Raw genomic sequence first — 19,652 nt, forward strand, 5'->3', positions numbered from 1 at the left:
CAGTACTAACGTCCCTTTTGTCGGGGGTGCTGCATCTTTAAATGGATGCAGGTAAATAGCAGGAAGTGTTGATCAGCGATAGTGGCACATCCTCTTCCCAACAGACTTGGTGAGCCCTACTTTATCCCGGGGTCATGTATTGTATATTTTATTCATATCATTATCACGTTTTGAGGTATAGCTAGGGCCTTGTTGCCGGCACTATCATAACACTTTTTTGTATCTTTTAGATGCTTCGTAGACACTATGTGGGTTGTACATGGGTGCTAGAAAAGTCAAATAGATTATGTTGTGTTTTGTTCTCTTGCTTCACTCGAATCATAAGAATGTGTACATCTTGAAACTTAAAAGTGATATAACCAATGGGACAATCTAGTATTGTATATATGATCTTCCTACTGTCTAATTAATGAAATCATGTCTTCTCTTTATCATGGGTGATTTGGGTAGAAAGTATCTAACAGGCTTGCTCGACCGGGTTCACTCGGTTGAGCGTCGGTCGCTCTCCCCAAGTTTGGGGCCGTGACAAACTTGGTATCAGAGCCTAAGGTTTTAAAGTGTTCTACGATGTCTCGGAGCCGTGTCTAGTAGAGTCCTTCTTATCGGTATGTTGTCGACCACATCTATAAGTTAGAGGCTACTTGGACATTTAGGAATAATACCCTTCTTTGCTATTCTGGATGGTGCGATGAAACGGATTATGAAACTGTTCCTCCCCTAACTCGTACATTCCTTTAACTTTCAGTACATGGCACCTAAGAAGAGAAAAAGAACTGGCCAAGGAGCTAATGTCGCCTCAGGAGTGGCAGTTGACCCTTTATTTGATGAAGTGGGTGAATACCTGAGGGGTGGGGATAATCCCCCGACTGCTACACTGCCTGATTCCACTACGCCTGACCAGACCACACCAGTTCCTTCACCTACTGAGGGTGCAGCGATTCCTCCAACTGATATTCCAGTTCCACCTCTAGCCACAACTTCCGGTTCTGGTATTTCTGATGGAGATCTTAGGGGAGCTATCCAGATGCTAACACAGATAGTGGCTTCTCAAGCCGAGAGATCAAATGTTGCACCCACTTCTTCTATCCAACAAGGAGATTATAGTGGTTCCAGGGTGAACAGGTTTCTTCAGTTGGATCCTCCGGTGTTCACGGGTGCTAATCCCAAGAAGGACCCACAGTACTTCATTGCTGAAATGCATAAGACTCTCCGAGTTATGCGCGCTACTGAGACGGAGGGAGTGGAGTTGGCCGCCTATCGCCTGAAAGGGGTGGCCTATTCTTGGTTTGAGTTGTGGGAGGAATCTCGGGAGGAGGGGAGCCCTCCAGAGAGGTGGAGTCAGTTTGTTGTCGCTTTCATGGACCATTTTTTACCTGTCGAGACTAGGGCAGCCCGTGCCAAAGAGTTTGAGAACCTTAAGCAAGGAAGTAGGAAAACAATTTCTTTCTGGTTTTCTCTCTTTGTTTCTGAGTACTTTCACTGCTCAAACTTGAAACTTTAGGTCCTAGGCAATTAGAATGAATCTATGTTCGGTATGCTTCCCTCGAGAAGGTCAATACACCTTCGCCCTCTTCTCGTCTGATTGTCTTACTTGAATATCATGAACATGTTGTTGCCTTCTGTTAATTGTATTCGATTATGATGTTTGTCACTAGTATAGAAATGTTATTTCCAGTTCATGATAAGGTGTTGTTAACTTGTGATCACTTGTCATACTTCTGAGTATCTTTAATTTGTGATGATTAAGTTGTTATATGACCTTAATGACTTTCATTTCTGAATCCAAATAGTCTATATGATTAATTTTCCCTTAATATGCTTTTAATGACCTCTCATGCTTGCCTAGGCTTCAGATTTTCTATTAATGATTCTGTTGTGATCTCTATCTCGACACAATGTTTTCTGCATTCTGTTATTTTGTAGTCGAGATTTGTTGTTTTATAACTCTTACTAGGATAAACCTGAAAGTTCATAGTTTAATCCTTCACTATTTAACTGAAGCATGAGAAGTTTAAGTGTTTAAGTCCTCTCCTTCACTATATCTGTGTCGGTTAACTCTAAGAGCAGCTTCTGAGTTATCACTATGACATTCTTATATTCATATCTAACTATTGGTTGTATCTATATGAAATAGTCTTATTAAGGTGAGCTCTTATGAACTTCAGTGACCCTTCTGCATATATTCTGTTATTATTAATTTGTCTTTCATAAAATAGGACATAGTCATTTTTGTTATAGTTGAATGATTACTGTTTCAAAGCTGAACATAATTGCCTCATGTTTAGATGTAAGTCTCAGTTTGTATAGCTGAGTTAAACCTGTTTGGTACAGTACTTTCCTTGTCTTTAATCTCCTTTATGACATTGCTGACTTGGTCTCATAATAGGTGAAAACTTACCTTATCTGTGTAAGATCATAACCTCATTTAAAGTATCTATGTGTAGTTGATTTAAAATGTTGTATGTACCCCTGTTCGTCTTCATGATCTCATGTTCCTATACTTTGTTTTGAAATTGCACTCAAACCTCTTTTTCATTGCTAATCTGAACTTAATCTGATTTGTAAATCCTAAGAGAACTTCTTATCGCTACTGTTTGGGCATAATGGTTTGCCTATAGTTGATACTATTATAAAAATGTGATTCTTCCCTCAATCCCAAATGAAGTAATATTGATAACATGTGATCCTATTAAGCATTTTTAGGAATCCCATGTTTGAATCTTAACATGTAGTCGTGCTAAGAGTCCTGATTATGTTCTGGTATCTTTAATAACATCTGTAGAAGTTACTAATTATGACTGCTTATATGAATCCCTGATGATGCTTTCAAAAGCTTCCCAGTAATCTTGTCAACCTATATGTGTGCTAGTGGTAAGACTTAGGCTAACCAATCTGTGATTAGTCTACTAAGACATAGCCATTTGTATTGCTGCATATCTGAGTTGTGTGCTCTTTTAGATGGGACCTCAAGTGTTTGGTTCTTTTAGCAGTAACATCAATAGTATTCCTACATTTATGTGTGTTTGGAATCTGACCTTCAAACTTGTTTGATATGTATTTTATTCCTTTAGTACTGGAAATGAAATTCTAAAATGAAATTATTCTCTATGTCCTTGTGTTATTCTGTTAAGAAAGAAGTATACTTTTATGGTAGGTTGTATTATGGTAGTTGGTTTACATTGAAAGAGCCTCATTGGCACTTAAACCTATGGAGAAAAATAATTCGTTAGTGGTTAAGGGTATTTGGGAGTAGAGTTTAACTCTAGGTTGGGCTGCTCTCCCCGACACAAGCATTGCCCTGGGCGTTTAGATACTTGGGAACTTTGAAGTGTCGAGGGATTCAAAGGGAGCATCGACCTTGAGTGGAACCCTCTCCTTAGCCTTTAATTCATTAACACTTGTTATTCTCTAGGGATTTAGTGTATAATGACAACGAAAGGTTTTCAGTGTAAATCATTTGCCATATATAACCACCACATTAGTATAAATTCTCATGGTATTTGAGCATTGATAGTTTGTCATATTTTGCTCCAATCATTTGCTTATGTGTTTCATGCACGATTGTACATACTGAATATATATCTAATGACTATCTTTTTCTTTACATGTACATTTGTTTAGGCCTCCTGAGTTCTTGAGAACTCAGGCCCAAGTCCAGCATTGCTATATTTTTTGGAAGTTCGAAGTCAGTTGTCGCTGTTCCTATTACTTCTGGCCCTGCCTCTTTGAGGCCCAAATACTAGTGTCCAATCCTCTCCCTTTAAACGCCTTTATTACTTACTGCTTCGTTGCCTTAGTTTACTGCCTTGTCGCACTTTGATGCATCTTTGTTGTTATTTATCTCACACATGTACAACGGTATTATATTGGATTGAATGCTTTAATTTATATCCTATGTTATATAAACATAGGCAAGCCTTAAATAACATAGGATTAAAAAAGAATTAGTTAGTAACTAATCTCCCGCTCGCTAATTATAAATTATTTATATCATTACTATGTTTTCTCTTACCTTTTTCTTAAAGGATTTCGAAGCCCCAAAAGCTTAGTAAGACACGGCAGCCCCACTTTCAAAAGGAAAAAATCATATTAGAAACACAAATTTTATCTTCAAAAAGGGAATCAAATTATTTAGAAAAAATGAAGTGTTGTCGCCTCAAAGGATTTTCAAAAGTGGCTTTTTCTTCAAATCTAAAATAAGGGTACATCTCAGGCTTACTCCCATAGTACCTTCATCTCAATAGAACAATATGCACATCTATGCTTTAGGAACAAGTAGTTTAATTTGGTTCTCCCTTTCACATACTTTTTTAAATACAAACATCCTATATCTCTTTCAAAAGCTCTTTTAAAGTATATATGCACTAACGTTATTTCCTCTATAAATTCATACGCCTTTTAAACTACACCCTCCCTTTGTAATAATTATGTCCCAATATACGGTAAGCCATATCTTTAGTACACTAGTTAAGGCATAGTATAAATGATTGATTCCAAATCTAGTCTAAGTTCTATGGAGCTACCTCATGTGATTTTAAGGGGTGTCTAACACCTTCCCCTTAGAAGAACAGAACATTTACCTATAATCTCACCGGTTAGCAGACTAATAAAGAATATGACTTAGTAATTAAATAGGTACCCCAGTATACCTTTAAATATTATGTGGCGACTCTCTTTTATCAACAACAGAGAAATCACAAGTTGAATCTTATTTTGACTAGTGCAAAATAGGGTGCGACAGTCATAAACCTCGCGAACGCGTTGAACACTGATGCTAGACCTTCACGAACGTGTCGCCTACTGCATGAATGTGATGAACAAAGCCTCAAGCTCCCTCGTTGATACACGAACGCGACACAACACTTCGAACACGATGCCCCGGGACTCACAAAGCTACGCGTACGCAATAATGCAGTCAAGAACGCAAAGAAGAAAATGCCAAGCTTAAGACTTAGCTTAAGTTATCGCGGCTACATCTTTGTGATCGCAAAGAACAACAGAAATATCAAAAAACAGCATAAACCAGCAATGAAAGCATCCTCCGAAATGATCTGAAACTACCCCGAAACTCACCCGAGCCCCTTGAGACCCCGTCCGAACATACAAGCAAGTCCCAAAATACTACACAAACCTACTTGAGGCCTCAAATTACACATAACAACATCAAAACCATGAATTGCACCTCAAATCAAACTTAATGAACTTTTAACTTCCAAAACTCGTGTCGAACCATACCAAATCAAATCGGAATGACCTCAAACTTTGCACACAAGTTGCAAATGACATAACAAACCTATTCCAACTCCCGGAATAACAATCCGAATCCCATGAAAGTCAACTCCCGATCAAACTTATGAACATTCCAAACCTTCAAATTGCCAATTTTTACCAAAGGGTGTCGAAACTTTCTAAAAACATCCAAATACAAATCTGGGCATACGCCTAAGTCCAAAATTATCATTTGGACATAACGGAACCATAAAAATTCCGATCTGAGGTCAAATACATAAAAGTCAAACTTGATCAACTCTTCCAACTTTAAGCTTCCTATTTAAGAATTATTCTTCCAGATCAATTCTGAACAACTCGAAAACTACAATTGACGATACACACAAGACATAATACACCATATGAAGCTACTCAGACCTCAAACCACCGAATAATGTGTGAATGCTCAAAACGACTGGTCGGGTCGTTATATTTTACTGCATCTTAGTGTTCCTTTCCAGGATTAGAAAGGAATCTACTAATCGTACCACCAGAATGTGCAATATCTGGTCTAGTTGATATTCGGCTTAAAGTATGTATATTTATATGCATATTGCCTCGCATTTTACTCATATTTCGTAGATTTTGGATGTGTAATGTAATCATTTGTGCTAATTCATGGTATTTTTATGTGTAGGAATCATCCGGAGGCAATGTGGGACGAAGGTGCGTGATTTGAAGCAAAAAGGGGATGAAATGGAAAAAATGCAACAAAGTAGCGCCCAGGCTAGCGTGGGGCGCTACCTGTGGCGTAGAAATCAGATCATAAAATTTTCCAGTGCTAGGGCTAGCGCCCCACGCTACCCTGAGCGTTGGGTGATGGGAACATTTCCTACCTCGACCGGGACAAGGTTATTTCGACCCAAGACACCCCTAACTCATATAAAAGCAAGTCTAAACCTATTTTGGAGGGGGAGACGCCACTTTGAGAGAAAAATACACACACGGAACACTCGGGAGCAAGGATTCTCAGTTTTTCTTCATCTTTCTTAGTATTTTCAACTATTCAACACGTGTGAAAATTGTTTTGATTTTATCATGAGCGGCTAAAACCCATAAATTCTGGGGTTGTGATTTAGCCATGAATATTGTTATTTGAAGTTGACTTAACCTTGATTACAACTTGCTAATATATGGTTGTTTCTTCAATTATGTGATTAATGGCTTAATTGTCTGGCCAACAGTTAGGTTCTATTTACTATCTATACTATACTTGGGTAAGCTACGTCTAGATTAGAGAAGAATTAAAGAGGGCATGATCTTAACTCTGAGTGGAGCGGATTTGTGGTTAGGATAGGAATATACCTAGTCACCATGCTCAATTGAATATTGTAATCTTAATGCGTTCTTAATAGATTGATTCCATAGGAATATAGGCGATAATCTATTTTGAATAGGCGAGTAGTAATTCGGGAGAATACTATGAGAGCAATTATTCGATTAATTAGCAACCATGAGCGAATTGTATGAAAGGGAGAGTTAATTAGAACGCAATAGGATTGGTGAATCGATTACAAGCCTGGAATATTCATCTCTACTGAATACATAACAACAAATTTCTGCTTGATTAATTAGTTACTTGTTAGTTGTTACATCTATTGCTTAGCATAATCAAACTTTTGAACTCTAATTGACTCGGCTGAATAACAATCTTGATGAAATTAGTGGGTAGTTAACACAAGTCTTTGTGGGTTCGACAATCGACTTATCGCTTTATTACTTGTACGATCACGTATACTTGCGTGTGCGTTTGGGAGCAACACTAGTGCAAACCATAGCATACATCAAACTACCAACATCAGAAGAGTAAGGAATACGAGACAGCTCCTTTTTCTCTTTATCAGTAGACGGACTCTGATTAATATTTAGTTTAAAGTGTTTAGCAAGAGGAGTACTAAGCACTTTTGCATCTCTCATATTGAACCTCTTGAGTACCTTTTCAATATATTTTGGGGTAAAAATAACTTCTTTCTATCTCTATGTCGGTGGATTTGAATGCCTAAATTTGTTTTTGCCGGCCTCAAGTCTTTCATCACGAACGAATTGCTTAACTGTTTCTTAAGTACTGCAATTCTGAATTTTATTACCTTATTGCTTAAACTATTGTCATTATCAAGGGTAATACATTGTTGGGAATTTGCACAAGAGGCCTAAAAGTGAATTCCTAATTTATCTTCGGCCACTGAGAGCGATTGCGCCTATTAGTTCCACGAATATAGCAAATGGGATTTTCACAGCCTACAACTTTAGGGCCGTACCAAAACCATGCTGGGGGAACGAAAAAAATTATTTTTTGTGTATATACTGCAACAACAACAACAACAACAAAAAACTAATGTAATCTCGCTAGTAAGATCTGAGAAGAGTAGTGTGTACGCTGACCTTACCCCTATCTTGAGAAGGTAAAAATATCGTTTCCGATAGATCCTCGATTCGAGGAAGAAAAAAAAAATAACAACAACAAGATAACCAAAAAAACAAACGCGAAAGATACCAAATAAATAAGTATTCCTTAATTGTAGTTTTTGGTTAAATAACCAAAAGCTTTTATTCAACTAGAATAGTTAATTACATCCCCTCTAGCTCATGTGGAGTATAGATATTCTTTAACTGTAATTAATTAATAAATATTTTACCTCAATTTATCATCAAACATGATAAATTCATGTAATTTAAGATAAACACTAAGCGTGAGTATGGTAAATTTTGGGAACTACTGCCCGAAACAAAAAGTTATAAAGCACACGTTACAAACATTTGTTTTTAACGATTTTTCTGTTGTATCCGGGGGTGGGTGTGGGAGGGTGGGGTTGGAGGAGGACAGTGATTTTGACTTGAAACTTTTGTCCTTTTGTGCCGTAACTAGAACAGTTTAATTGTGATCAACAATAAGGATGTGATTCTTCAGTCCTTTTCAAAAAAGAGTCATTTGTAATATTATGCCCAAAAAAAAAAAAAAAATGTTTTGTTTTTTTCTTTTCTTTATGTGTTCAAAAGGAAATGGGATATCCACATTTTAAGCGAGGGGTATTTATAGTCCCCAATTACGACTTGTCCACTAATATTTAGTTTAGAGTACTCACAGAAAGTGGTAAAAATCTCAAGATTAAAATGTAAATTAAAATCCAAGTATCCTTGTTTAACTAGGGACTTTTTCATATATATACAAAATTAGGATAATATTTACCCGGTTTAGCTAGGTTCCTATTTATAAAAAGCAATAACTATTTACAAAATATATACAAATCCGGTCAAAAACCTAAATTTATATACAACTTGAATATAATTTTTTGTTGTACAAAATAAGGTCAAAAGTTAGAATTTACATACAACTTATATACAATTTTTTTTTGTACATAATTCGGTCAAAAAGCTACAATTTACATTAGACTTATGTACAACTTGTACACAATTAGATTAGTTGTATATATATTTTATGTCGTTTGTATACCCGACATACAAAATATAGACAATTTATTTTATGACTTCTTCTTTGAGTTTCAATCTGAAATTTCAACCAAAACCAACTCGAATCTTCACCAAATTCTCTCAAAATTGACATACAAACTACAAAGGATATTCTCAATCATTTGCAACAACACCCAATCCAAACATATAACAATTCCGTAAAATTTGATTTTTGAACTCAAGATTTTTTAATAGTTGTCAATAAAGTTTAAGTTCATATCTTCATGTTACACACACCCAAACAAAATCTAATTCACCAAACTTTCATTTTTTTCACACTTCGTACGTTAATTACATCGAAGATCATATGTCATAGTGAAGTTTCTCTTCCGAAATGATAATGCTGGAACACTATTGAGAGTGACAAAGTTAACAATATGCCCAGTACCATTGCCCTTCTTTCAATAGTATCACTTCCAACTGAAATTAAGAACGAAGGCAAGTTTAGTAGAAGCCTTGATTCCGAAACATATTGGCTAAGCTTAATGACGTGGTAAATTACAATGTTTCAGAGTGTAAATCCTCATGTGTTGTTTAATTATCTTGCCGATAGACCTGATCTGAAGTCTGAATTATCATATAAATTGATTAACAATCACAATTTATGGCTGCTTTGTTCAGACAACGAGGAGAACTTTTCATGAATAATCATTAATTAATGCGTAAATAAGCCAAATAGAGAATAAGGCTATTTTTACCATACAGAAAATATGTGACGAAATTAAATTCCTGTCAATTCAATACGTATGGGGAGAAAGGCGGGGGGGGGGGGGTGAATGAAGCCTAAATAATGAGTAAGATTAGAGTCTAATATATTACTCTCTCCGTTCACTTTTATGTCCACTATACTAAAAATATATTTTACTTTTTACTTGTCCACTATACTAAATCAAGATAACAACAGTTTTTTTTCTTTTTTTCTGTTTTACCTTTATCATTTACTACTCATTTCTCTAGACTTTTGAAAATACTATCATTATTATAGGTAAAATTATAAAATACATACTTCATTTGAATAACTAAAAGTGAACAGAGGGAGTATTTCGTATATAAATGGTAAATTGTACTCCTCCGGTCCATAATAAGTGACCTTTAGGCCTTTGGTATTTTGACTAAATTACGCATAATTAAAATTTGCATATTGTTAACTTGACATATTGGGATATGTAAATAAAGAAAAAAATTAGAAAAATAAAATTAATTCATTCTTGATTATATAACATGTCACTTATTTTGGATCAAAATAAAATAATAACTTATTATGGACCGAAGAAAGTATATGATAATGTAATGAAGTGATAATCTCGGTAAGAAAGGTAAATACGTTTAGAATGTAACACACAAAGGACATCTAAACTATCAAAACTAAGACGGCTCCTTGAAAATTGAAATAAACAACAATGTCAATGTGATTGATATAAAAAATGTTACTACACTGTATACTGAACACTAATCCATATACGGAAACAAAATTTTTGGCAACTACGAAATTTATCCTTCCAGCAAAATCAAAACCCCTCAGTGCTATTCGTTAAAGTATGCCGATTTACTTTGTAGAGCAAGAGCGCAGAACAATCTCAAAATCAAGGAGAGAAGGTGGCACAAGATCCGAATTTGAATTCACTTTTTTTTATTTGATTTATACCTTGCTCAAAAAAAAAAGGATTAAAGAAGAGATCTAGAGAGCGAGCTATGAACTTATAGCCCAAAGGATGAATCCCATCTCGTTGAACCTTATGTTTTAAGTATGTGTTTTTATGAGAGAATGTTTCCCTTTCATTATTTTCAGATACTAAGGAACCCCCAAACAAACTAAAAGAAAAATGAAAAAAGAAGAAAAGAAAGAGCATGATTGTGGACCAAAGAAGCGAATAACTTTTTCCCCTTCCAACGCAAGCACTCTTAATAGCATTAGCAGAGCAAACTGTAGCAGAGCAAACTGTACTAAAGTTATAGCTTCTAGTAGTATGAGTATATTTAATTCTTACAAAGATCTGGAAAATCCAGTCTGCCAACCAAACTTGGGTAACTATAACCTAATGTAACAACCAGTGTCATCTTCATGTCCATTCACTATGAATCATCATCTCATAGGCCACGTTGGTATTTATTGAAATATAATTAAAAAGTATAGTTGGCACCAACCATTTAGATTTTATTATTAAAAAACATTAGATCCTAGCCAGTAGGAACTGACAAACTACAAAATAGTAGGAGAAATTAGACTAGAGAAGAAGCACGAGCTGGAAACATCATCAGAAACATTCATCTTTTCACTGCACATATTCATTACAAATTACCAAAACTACACCACGAGAAACCTAAGGTCATTGAATTATGTACTACTGTAACAGAAAAGACAACATCGTGATCATAGTATGAAAAATAGAAGGGTAGTAGTGTGTACAACATGTGGATGCATCACCATTCGAATTTTTTATCAATTATTCCTTCATTTTCACACAGCCCTTTTTTATAATAAGAGTGGTCGATGGTATCCTCATCAGCTTATGTCAAATACCTGCTAATCCTACAAATATATGTACAGAGTAACTTTGCCACCAAAGCTGAGAAAGATGAGAAGAAATCACCTATCTTTTTTTTCTACTGGAGCTCAAACCATATCAATTATTCCTTCATTTTCACACAGCCCTTTTTAATAATAAGGGAGCAACACAAGCCTTTTTCTCCTTCACCCTCTCTTTTCTTTTAAGATAGGACGGGTTGGGTCGGGTCATTTACCAGGTACTGCTAGCTGGAAATGAAAATGACGAAAAAAAGAAAAGGTACGAGGAAAAGCACTCAACTGGATGTTGACAACATCATAGCGGACCTCGAAAAGAAGGATCCAGATGAGTAGTTCCATTTCAAAAATAAATTAGGTAGACCAGTACAAAAATGTAGGTTTGAAGGAGAGAAGTACTCCGTAGGGGGATCCAAACAAGAATGCCACAATAATTTTCTTGCGCCAGGGTGGATATTATACAGTAGTAAGATACCTATAATTTCCACAAATGAACTAATACAATTTGAAAACCCAGTAATCTCATCAATATAGTTCAATTAGATCATTGTTCAATGGACTATGTCCCTCAGTGAACTAGCATTAATCAAGAACTACATTATATCAAATTTGGACATTGAAGGTTGAGGAGGAGAGCAGAATTTACTATATATTAGCTAAATAGAGCAGAAACTGAGGAATACCCAAAGATAATTATATTCAATTACAGGACCTTGTTGGAAATACATAAGATAAACTACTAGACATTCCACGCATGTTAATAGAAACTATGAAGCTAAGCAAATAGAACCTGTGCACTAGACGGTGTAAAGTCAGAAAGGGATTCAGGAGCATCTACCACTTGCCAGCAAACAGCGAACGAGCAGCGTTTGCTTGATGTGTTCTTTTGCTGCAGGCTCTTGACATGTCCTACAGCAACATGAAGATTTCGACCTACAACAACAATCCGGTTGTCACAGCAATCTACAGAAAAAGGTTTACATATCTGCTCTGGCAGTGGATGTCCTTCAACAGTGTCCCACGAATCAGTTTCCGAGTCATAAACCTTAAGCTTCGTTCGTTCATGTTCTGAAACAACAAACAAACGCCCGTATAGCACAACACTGGAACCAGTCCAACCTTCTCGAAGCCCGGAAGCCATGTTCTCCCAATTATCCGTTTGAGGGTCATAAATCTGGCCCCTAGGAAAAACATAAAAGGGCCAAAACCAGCCTTCAGTTACCAAAAGCTTTCCATTAAGAACTGCAGAGTCGTAGGCAGCCATTTTTGTTCCCATATTTGAAACAGAGCGCCAAATCCCTCTATTAGGATCCAAGACTTCAGCAGAGTTCAGCTCAAAAAGATCTGTGCTGTTTCCTCCAACAACATAAATCATCCCATCAATAACTCCACTAGCAAAAAAGGACCTAGCAGTGATCATCTTCTTCATAACAGTCCAGCGGTTTTTCCGGACCTCATATTTCACCACCGAATTGAGAGGGCAATCCACATCAGAAGCTACTCCACCACAAACATAGAGAACACCCTCATGGGGAAAGGCAATACAACCGAATCCATCGGGGCAAACTTTTTCCTTGCACGGCATAGCAGGGATAGTGTGCCAAGCAAAGTTGTTTAGATCAAAGACATTCCACTGAATTTTACCAGTACTTTTATGGAAGGCAAATACAAAAAACCAAGGATCATGAAATCCAAGCTCCTTCCTTCGACAAAAGAATCGATCTTTAGTGCCAAAAAGCGAATACCAACGCTTACAGACTACCCTGCAGGTCATATGGTTATCAACTGGTATCCTAAGGAGGCAATTGAGAGCAACATCATCTGGAAGTCCAGGAATTAGGGGTTCTCCCCTTTGCCATAATTCTAACTCAAGAGAAGGATCAAGTAAATCAGATTGCTTTGCAGCTAACCTAAACTTTGGGGATAATGTCATTTGTGAATCCCCCAGCTTGTGTACTGGAACTTGATGTGACGATACCCTTACTCTTTGCATGTTTGTTTATAAAAACACTGTACAATCCCTTCCTCTAATATCCAATCTTCTCTCAGAGCTGCTTAAGAGCCACAAATACTCAGAAATGAACACACTAGTGTGTACACCATATACAATACACCTGCCCTGGCCCCTGGTTTCATTCATAAAAAGGGGTGAATCAGAAACCTAATCAAACACATAATCTTTGAATTAACAACCATAAAATATAAAAATCCAAAGGCAAAATTCAGACACATGAAATATACACAAGTCCAATACCTTTGCTCACTTTTTAGATAAAGCCACTACTTTTTAGAATTGCAAAAGCATCAAAAACAAAACCCTGAATATAAGCAAAACTCATAACTTCAAGAATCCTTTTACCAAAAAGGCCTATTTTCCCATATTTATTTAATTCACAGATCAACCCTTTATAGCAGAGATAGGAGTATAGATATACATAAGAGCGAAAGCTTAAGGAAATTGAACTTACAGATTAACAGAGAACAGTTGATACCAGCAGAAGAGTAAAGATGGTGGCTTTACCAACAACTGCACCGCTTAAGATTAATTAAACCAAAGGACTTTGTTCTGCTTCTAAAGAAAGATTTTATTTTTCATCATTTATACTGGGCTCCAGCCTCAAATTTATGTGGCAAACATGGTTTCATGTTCCGAGGGGAATATAGCTGTCACGCGCCATTGTTTCATATACTGGCTAATCAATTTATGTGATGTACCTTTTTTTAATCTGTCTTAAAAAATAATCTTATCTTTATATATTTAAAATAATTTAATTGTAATTTTTTTATTTTATTTTTAATGAAATAATCTATAATTAAATAAATGTTTTGAACTAATTTTTTAAACACAAATTTTATTTATTTTTAAAAAATATTTGTGTTTAGTCAAAATGCATCACATAAATTAAAATTAAAAAAAGCACTATAAAAATAAACCAGTTTTGGCTGGCTTCATAATTAGGTCTTAAGCAGCTCCTATCTTTAGTTTTTTGGGATTTAAAGTTTGATTTGACGTGATTCCTAAGCAAAATATAAGGTTAAAATCTAGGGTAAGAATTAAGCAACTAGTACAATACTTGTTAATCCTTCTTATTGTTTTTTTTCTTAATAATCAAAAGATCCACCATGATCCTTCTTCTTGTTTGTTTTTTTCTTTTTAAAGACTTTTTATTTTAGAATTTCTAGGACCATAAAAGATGAAAAAAAGACCATATCAGACTATATCATTTTATTAATTTAATACACTTTTGAAAAATATTGTATTAATCCAACAACCTTGACCCAAAAATCATGTATAATATATATCGATATATATCTATCTATATTTATATTTATATTTATATATACTATTTATTAATTAAAAGCACGAACGTTCTTAGCAAAATATCGTTCGCTTTTTTTATATTTTAAAAATAAGTTTTATATTGGACAAAATTGTAATTAAATAATTTTTCTAATTTTTAGAAATTTAAAATCAACTAAAATTTTCTTTGTAGGAACTCCTAATATTTCTAATATTTAAGACTTTGAAGTCAACTACATTTAACTTAATAATTCCTTCCTTATTTGAAATCACACATAATTCCTAGAACGTTCAACAATGAACTTGTTCATTCGTCAGGATTCTAAAGCATTAGAAGTGATTTAAACCACTTTCTTATTTGTCCTTATTGAAATTAATAATTAAATAAGCAAAAATCCTATCTACTCAATCAAAATTATCGAAGTCATTACGTCAGAATTCTTTTTAGATCTTTCGTACATCTACATTTACTAAAGTATTGTTTACCCTCAAAATCAGATAATAATTAAATTTGTAAGTGGTTTTAAGGATATGCGAATTAATTTGATACAAAACGATAAATTGAATTAGAATGGACAAGTAAAGATACAGTAAATTCAAACCACGCGAGGAGGATGATTCCAGCCTTAGTGAAACATTCACCCTCGATTCGGGCTCACAGTGGACAATATTGATGAACGAGAGAAAAAACTTACAATAACAGCGAGAATATTAATATATTTCTTTGAAGTACGTGTCACAATGTGTCTCATGAATTATCAGACCCCATTTTATATAGTAGGGGAATCCTACTATAAGTACAACTCTAAAAAAGGTAAAAAAATATTCTATTTAACTGATTGCCGGTTCTTCATCGATATGTGCCGAGATCCACACCGTGATATCCGGCCGGTCGCAGATATTACGGCCTTCCGTTGGTCGTGTCTGACTGCCCGACATTGTTCTCTGAAATCTTTTAGGATTTGGATCAACCTCGAATCATGACCCTGATATTCTTGAGGGCAGATAATGTGCCCCCGGATTCTGACTCGGTGAGACGTTTGCTTCGATTCTGATCCTTCGCAATCGTATCTCGTGCTTGTTTAACTCTACTAGAGGTTGGAGTATATCATAAGCTCGTGTTTAACCCGTATACAGATAGTCCCCTCGTTTCTCGGAGAGCAAGCTGACGAGAAACGACATGAGCACCCCGATCTCTTCTTCAATACGTCGTGACATAAACGACAAAAATCCTGAAACGTCTCGTCAGTCATGTCATAAGGGCATTAAATGCACATCAGCCGCCGGTTGGCTGTCCCTAGAGGTGAAACATCGCGGAACCACTATAAATAACCCTTTTTGCATTCATTTTTTACTTTACATCAAACCGTCTACCCTCGTACCCTCAAGATTTCACTACTCTTTTTCACATTAGAGCATTTTTTACCTCCGTTACTCGAGATTCCTTTGCAAAAATTTTATTCATTATCCACCCAAGCCAACACATCTGAGCTTCCAGCTTTCAACCTTTCTCTATCTCCTTCAAGCTTTCCCCTATAACAATGGCAAAAACCTCAAAATATGTTCCTCAAAAGGTCGTCTCTACCTCCCAAACAACTGTCGAAACCAATGAAACCACTTCCGATGTGGTCGACCTTGGGAGGCCCGCTGCTAATGTGGTTACCGATGAACCGGCTCCTGAACCTCCCTTGAAGATGTTCATTCCGGGGGGTTGTTTGATCGCTGACGACTTCAAGGTCGAGAAGCCCTCTTTGGTGCAGGGTCGGTGTGAGGAGGCATCGAGATATATTTGCTCGATCACCAAGGATGATCTCCCCTTAGTCCAAAAGGACTGCAATTGGGCCGACGAGGACATAGTGGTCCCCGATTCTGAGGAGGCCATTACTACCCACGTTGAGGGATACCTAAGTGTCTACACATATCCCTTTACTCTGGGCCCTGTAGATCCTGTCATCATAGACTTCTGTAAGAGGTACAAAGTATGTCTCGGCCAGATCCACCCATCGTTATGGAGGATCATAATCTTCCTTCGATTTTTTGTGAACAAGATCGACTCATGTCGGTTCACCATAGATCATCTGCTCCATTTGTACAGTCCCCGAATCTTCTGAGGGGGATTGATAAAGCTCGTGCGTCGAGCTAGCAAGGCCCCATTCTCACGTATCGATGAAGACCGGGATCGAGGTTAGTAGGGATGTTTTGTTCGGGTGAGGACCTCGGACTTGATTCCGGCCGATCTGGGCCATTTCCGGAGAAGTGAAATCCATCACGTAAGTACAACTTCTCTTTGAATTTTGATTTCATGCTCATCTCCTTTCTTCCTCTTTGGTGTTTGTAGTGGTGCAGCTGTCGCCCGAGTCCCGAATGTCGTTCCTTGGTTAAAGGAATGGATTGAAGGCATCATCTCGCAGATGCCCTACTTCAAGCGCTCGTGGCGCAAACTTTTGAAGGGTCGTTGGGAGACCCATTCCCATGGTAAGATCTTTTTCCCTAATAGGTTGTGTTGTTCTTCTTCTTCTATCATCACGTTCTTATTATGTTTTCTTTACTCTTCTTTTGCAGGTTTGCCTAAGACCGTCGAGCTTAGGCCCTCGGTTGAGGACGAGGACTTACCTACCAATTCTTCTGCTTCGTGATACCCTGGAGACACAGTAGGGTAGAAGAAAAGGAAAAGAGCCCCGAATTCCTCGAGCTCGGAGAAGAAGAAAATGAGAAGGAGGCTGGTCAGTAAGCCAAAGAAAACCTCCAGCTCCCGAGTGATTGACTCAGAATCACTCCTCCGGCTTAGAGACGCGCCCGAGGAGGATGAAATCTTTGTGGCCCATGAGCAGTCTGTCCCCGAGGAACGGGTGACAACCGAGAGGGAAACGACGAAAGCTAATTCCCCTCAGGTTCGAGAGGCCGATGCCAAAGTAAGGGTCGAGAACTCTCGAGATGCCGGCTCTGCCCCGTCCGGCATTATAGATATATCAGGATCGCCTTCATTCACAGAATCAATGTTCGATGAAGCTCGAATGACGAAGGAGCGATCCCACGAGGGGGTCCATGGAGAGGATGATCCCCCTCCCCCCAAGGCATTTTTGACGGTGTAGACTCATCCGCCCTGGAGGATTTCACCAGATTGGGTGACTTAGAGGTGCCAAGGAAAAGTCCGTCCCCGGAGGATGTCGGGTCGAGCTTGAGCCCGAGATTAATCAATCGGTTCACTGCTCCGAGCACGGATCTTGGTTGGAAGCGATCTGTCATTATCACCATTTTGGAGGATGCCCGGATTCTCCCCTCCCCTGTCCTCCCCCCTCCCGTACGGATAGCTAGTTACCTTCGGTGCCTGATAACCTAATAAGACCAGGCAAAAATGAACGAGGTAGACGTGCCATGCCTGTTCAACGAAGCACAATAGGCGTTGAACCGGGTAATTCTTGATAATTCTAATGTCTCTTCTAATATAAGAATTAGTCGTTGATAATTCTAATATCCCTTCTCATATTCACATGCCTCGGTGCTCTATCATGAAACCTTCCTCCGGTACCGGGATGAGCTGAGCCAACTCGTGACCGAAGTCAAAGAGTTTGCTAAGAAGAGAGACATTTATAAGTTTCTCAGTGAGCAATGTGAAGGAGAAGTCAAAAGCCTCCGAGCCGAGTTGGACGCGGCTCAGGAAGAACACGCCGACCTGTTGGAACAGGTAAAAATCTTTGAAGTTAGTGATGATGAGCTAGACACGGTGTCTAACGATCGGAATCCGCAAGTTCAGCAGAAGGTTGATCGGGTCGGTCAGCTCGAGGCTGAGATGGACGAAGTCAAGGCCATGGCCGAAGAGTGGAAGGTCAAGATGGACAGATTGGCTTCGGGAAAGGAGACGCCCGAGAGTAGCTGGCCTTGGCGGAGGCCCAACTTCAATCCATGAAGGAGAAAGCTGAAACCCGGTCCCAAAAAATCGAAGACCTCCAGTCTCAGAGCTTGAAGCAGCCAAGTCAGCGGCAGAAATAACTAAGGTCGATGCTGAAGAGACGGTGGAGTAGTACAAAGCTGATGTTGAGGCAGCTCAGGAACACTTGAAGGCCATCGTCAAATATGTGAGGTGGCAGTCCCGAAGGGAGTTTCTTGAGGAAGTTCATGCCCGAGGGCTCAATTTATCGGTCGAGATTGAAAATGTTAAGAGGCTCGAGGCCAAGAAGTTGGCGTTCCCCGAGGATGAGGAAGATTCTGAGGGTTCGGGCGGATCCGAGGACGGGGAAGACCCTGATGGCTCCGGTGATGAGGCGGGCTTCGACGAAGATCGGGCTTCTTAGGTGCCTTGTAGATTTTTCTTCGCTTTTGTACTTTTGTATTTTATTGAGGCCGTTTGGACTTTGTAAAGATTTATGTATATATACAAGGCTTTTTCCCTTCGACAAATTTCAAGCTTGTTTCTTTTTGCTTTTTCCTTTACGATTGCAAAGATTTTGAATGCCTTAGCACGCAATAATTAGGTCTTGATCGGAGGTTTGAACAATGCTCGTTCTTGATATTATTTTGTTTAAGACTCGTGGGGGCTTGGTATGACCGGAAGCTTTCCCCGAAGTGTTTACTTAGAAGTTTTTAGATTATAATTTTGCCGAGGGCCTTTGAACTAGTTTAGAAATTTTGAAGGCCTTATGTTTTGGTTATGGATCTATGATGTCTGTGACCATTCTAGGACGGTCGTAGAATCTTAAGTTCGGGTGTTTCCCAATGGGCTTATTACCTCGAGCCATCCGGGCTTGCCCGGGACAACAGTCCCCGAATGGGGATGGCTGTAGCCTTTGAAGTTCGGGCACTGCCTAATAGGTTTTGTGCCCTCGGGCTTTGTAGCCCGAGCCATTCGGGCTTTCCCATGACGACAGTCCCCGAGCGGGGGTGATCTCTTGGATTCGGACAGAGGTGGCCATTGGGCCCGACGTCATTAAGGAACAAAATACAGTAATTTTTAAGAGACAAAATATGTATCTGGAAGGTAGAAACTTTCTTTTATTTCTGTGTAACATGCGAGATTGCAAATGTTACAAGCTTCATGTTATGGCTTAAGTGGTCTACGTGGGCACGGTTCATTTGACTGTTCGGCCCTTACAA

The 19,652-nt window shown here is 38.0% G+C and overlaps 1 protein-coding gene across 1 annotated transcript; it reads right to left on the minus strand.

Moving 5' to 3' along the window:
* Positions 1 to 11,883: 11,883 nt before the first annotated feature.
* Positions 11,884 to 13,936, minus strand: LOC107780798 (F-box/kelch-repeat protein At1g30090-like). The gene is made up of 2 exons (XM_016601374.2): positions 13,729 to 13,936; positions 11,884 to 13,386 (listed from the first exon to the last, which is right to left on the minus strand). Exon 2 carries the CDS (start codon positions 13,251 to 13,253, stop codon positions 12,036 to 12,038), a length of 1,218 nt encoding a protein of 405 aa, XP_016456860.2. The 5' UTR covers positions 13,254 to 13,386; positions 13,729 to 13,936; the 3' UTR covers positions 11,884 to 12,035.
* Between the last annotated feature and the right edge of the window lie 5,716 nt (positions 13,937 to 19,652).

Source organism: Nicotiana tabacum, chromosome 17 (genome assembly GCF_000715075.1).
Source record: "Nicotiana tabacum cultivar K326 chromosome 17, ASM71507v2, whole genome shotgun sequence".
NCBI lineage: Eukaryota > Viridiplantae > Streptophyta > Magnoliopsida > Solanales > Solanaceae > Nicotiana > Nicotiana tabacum.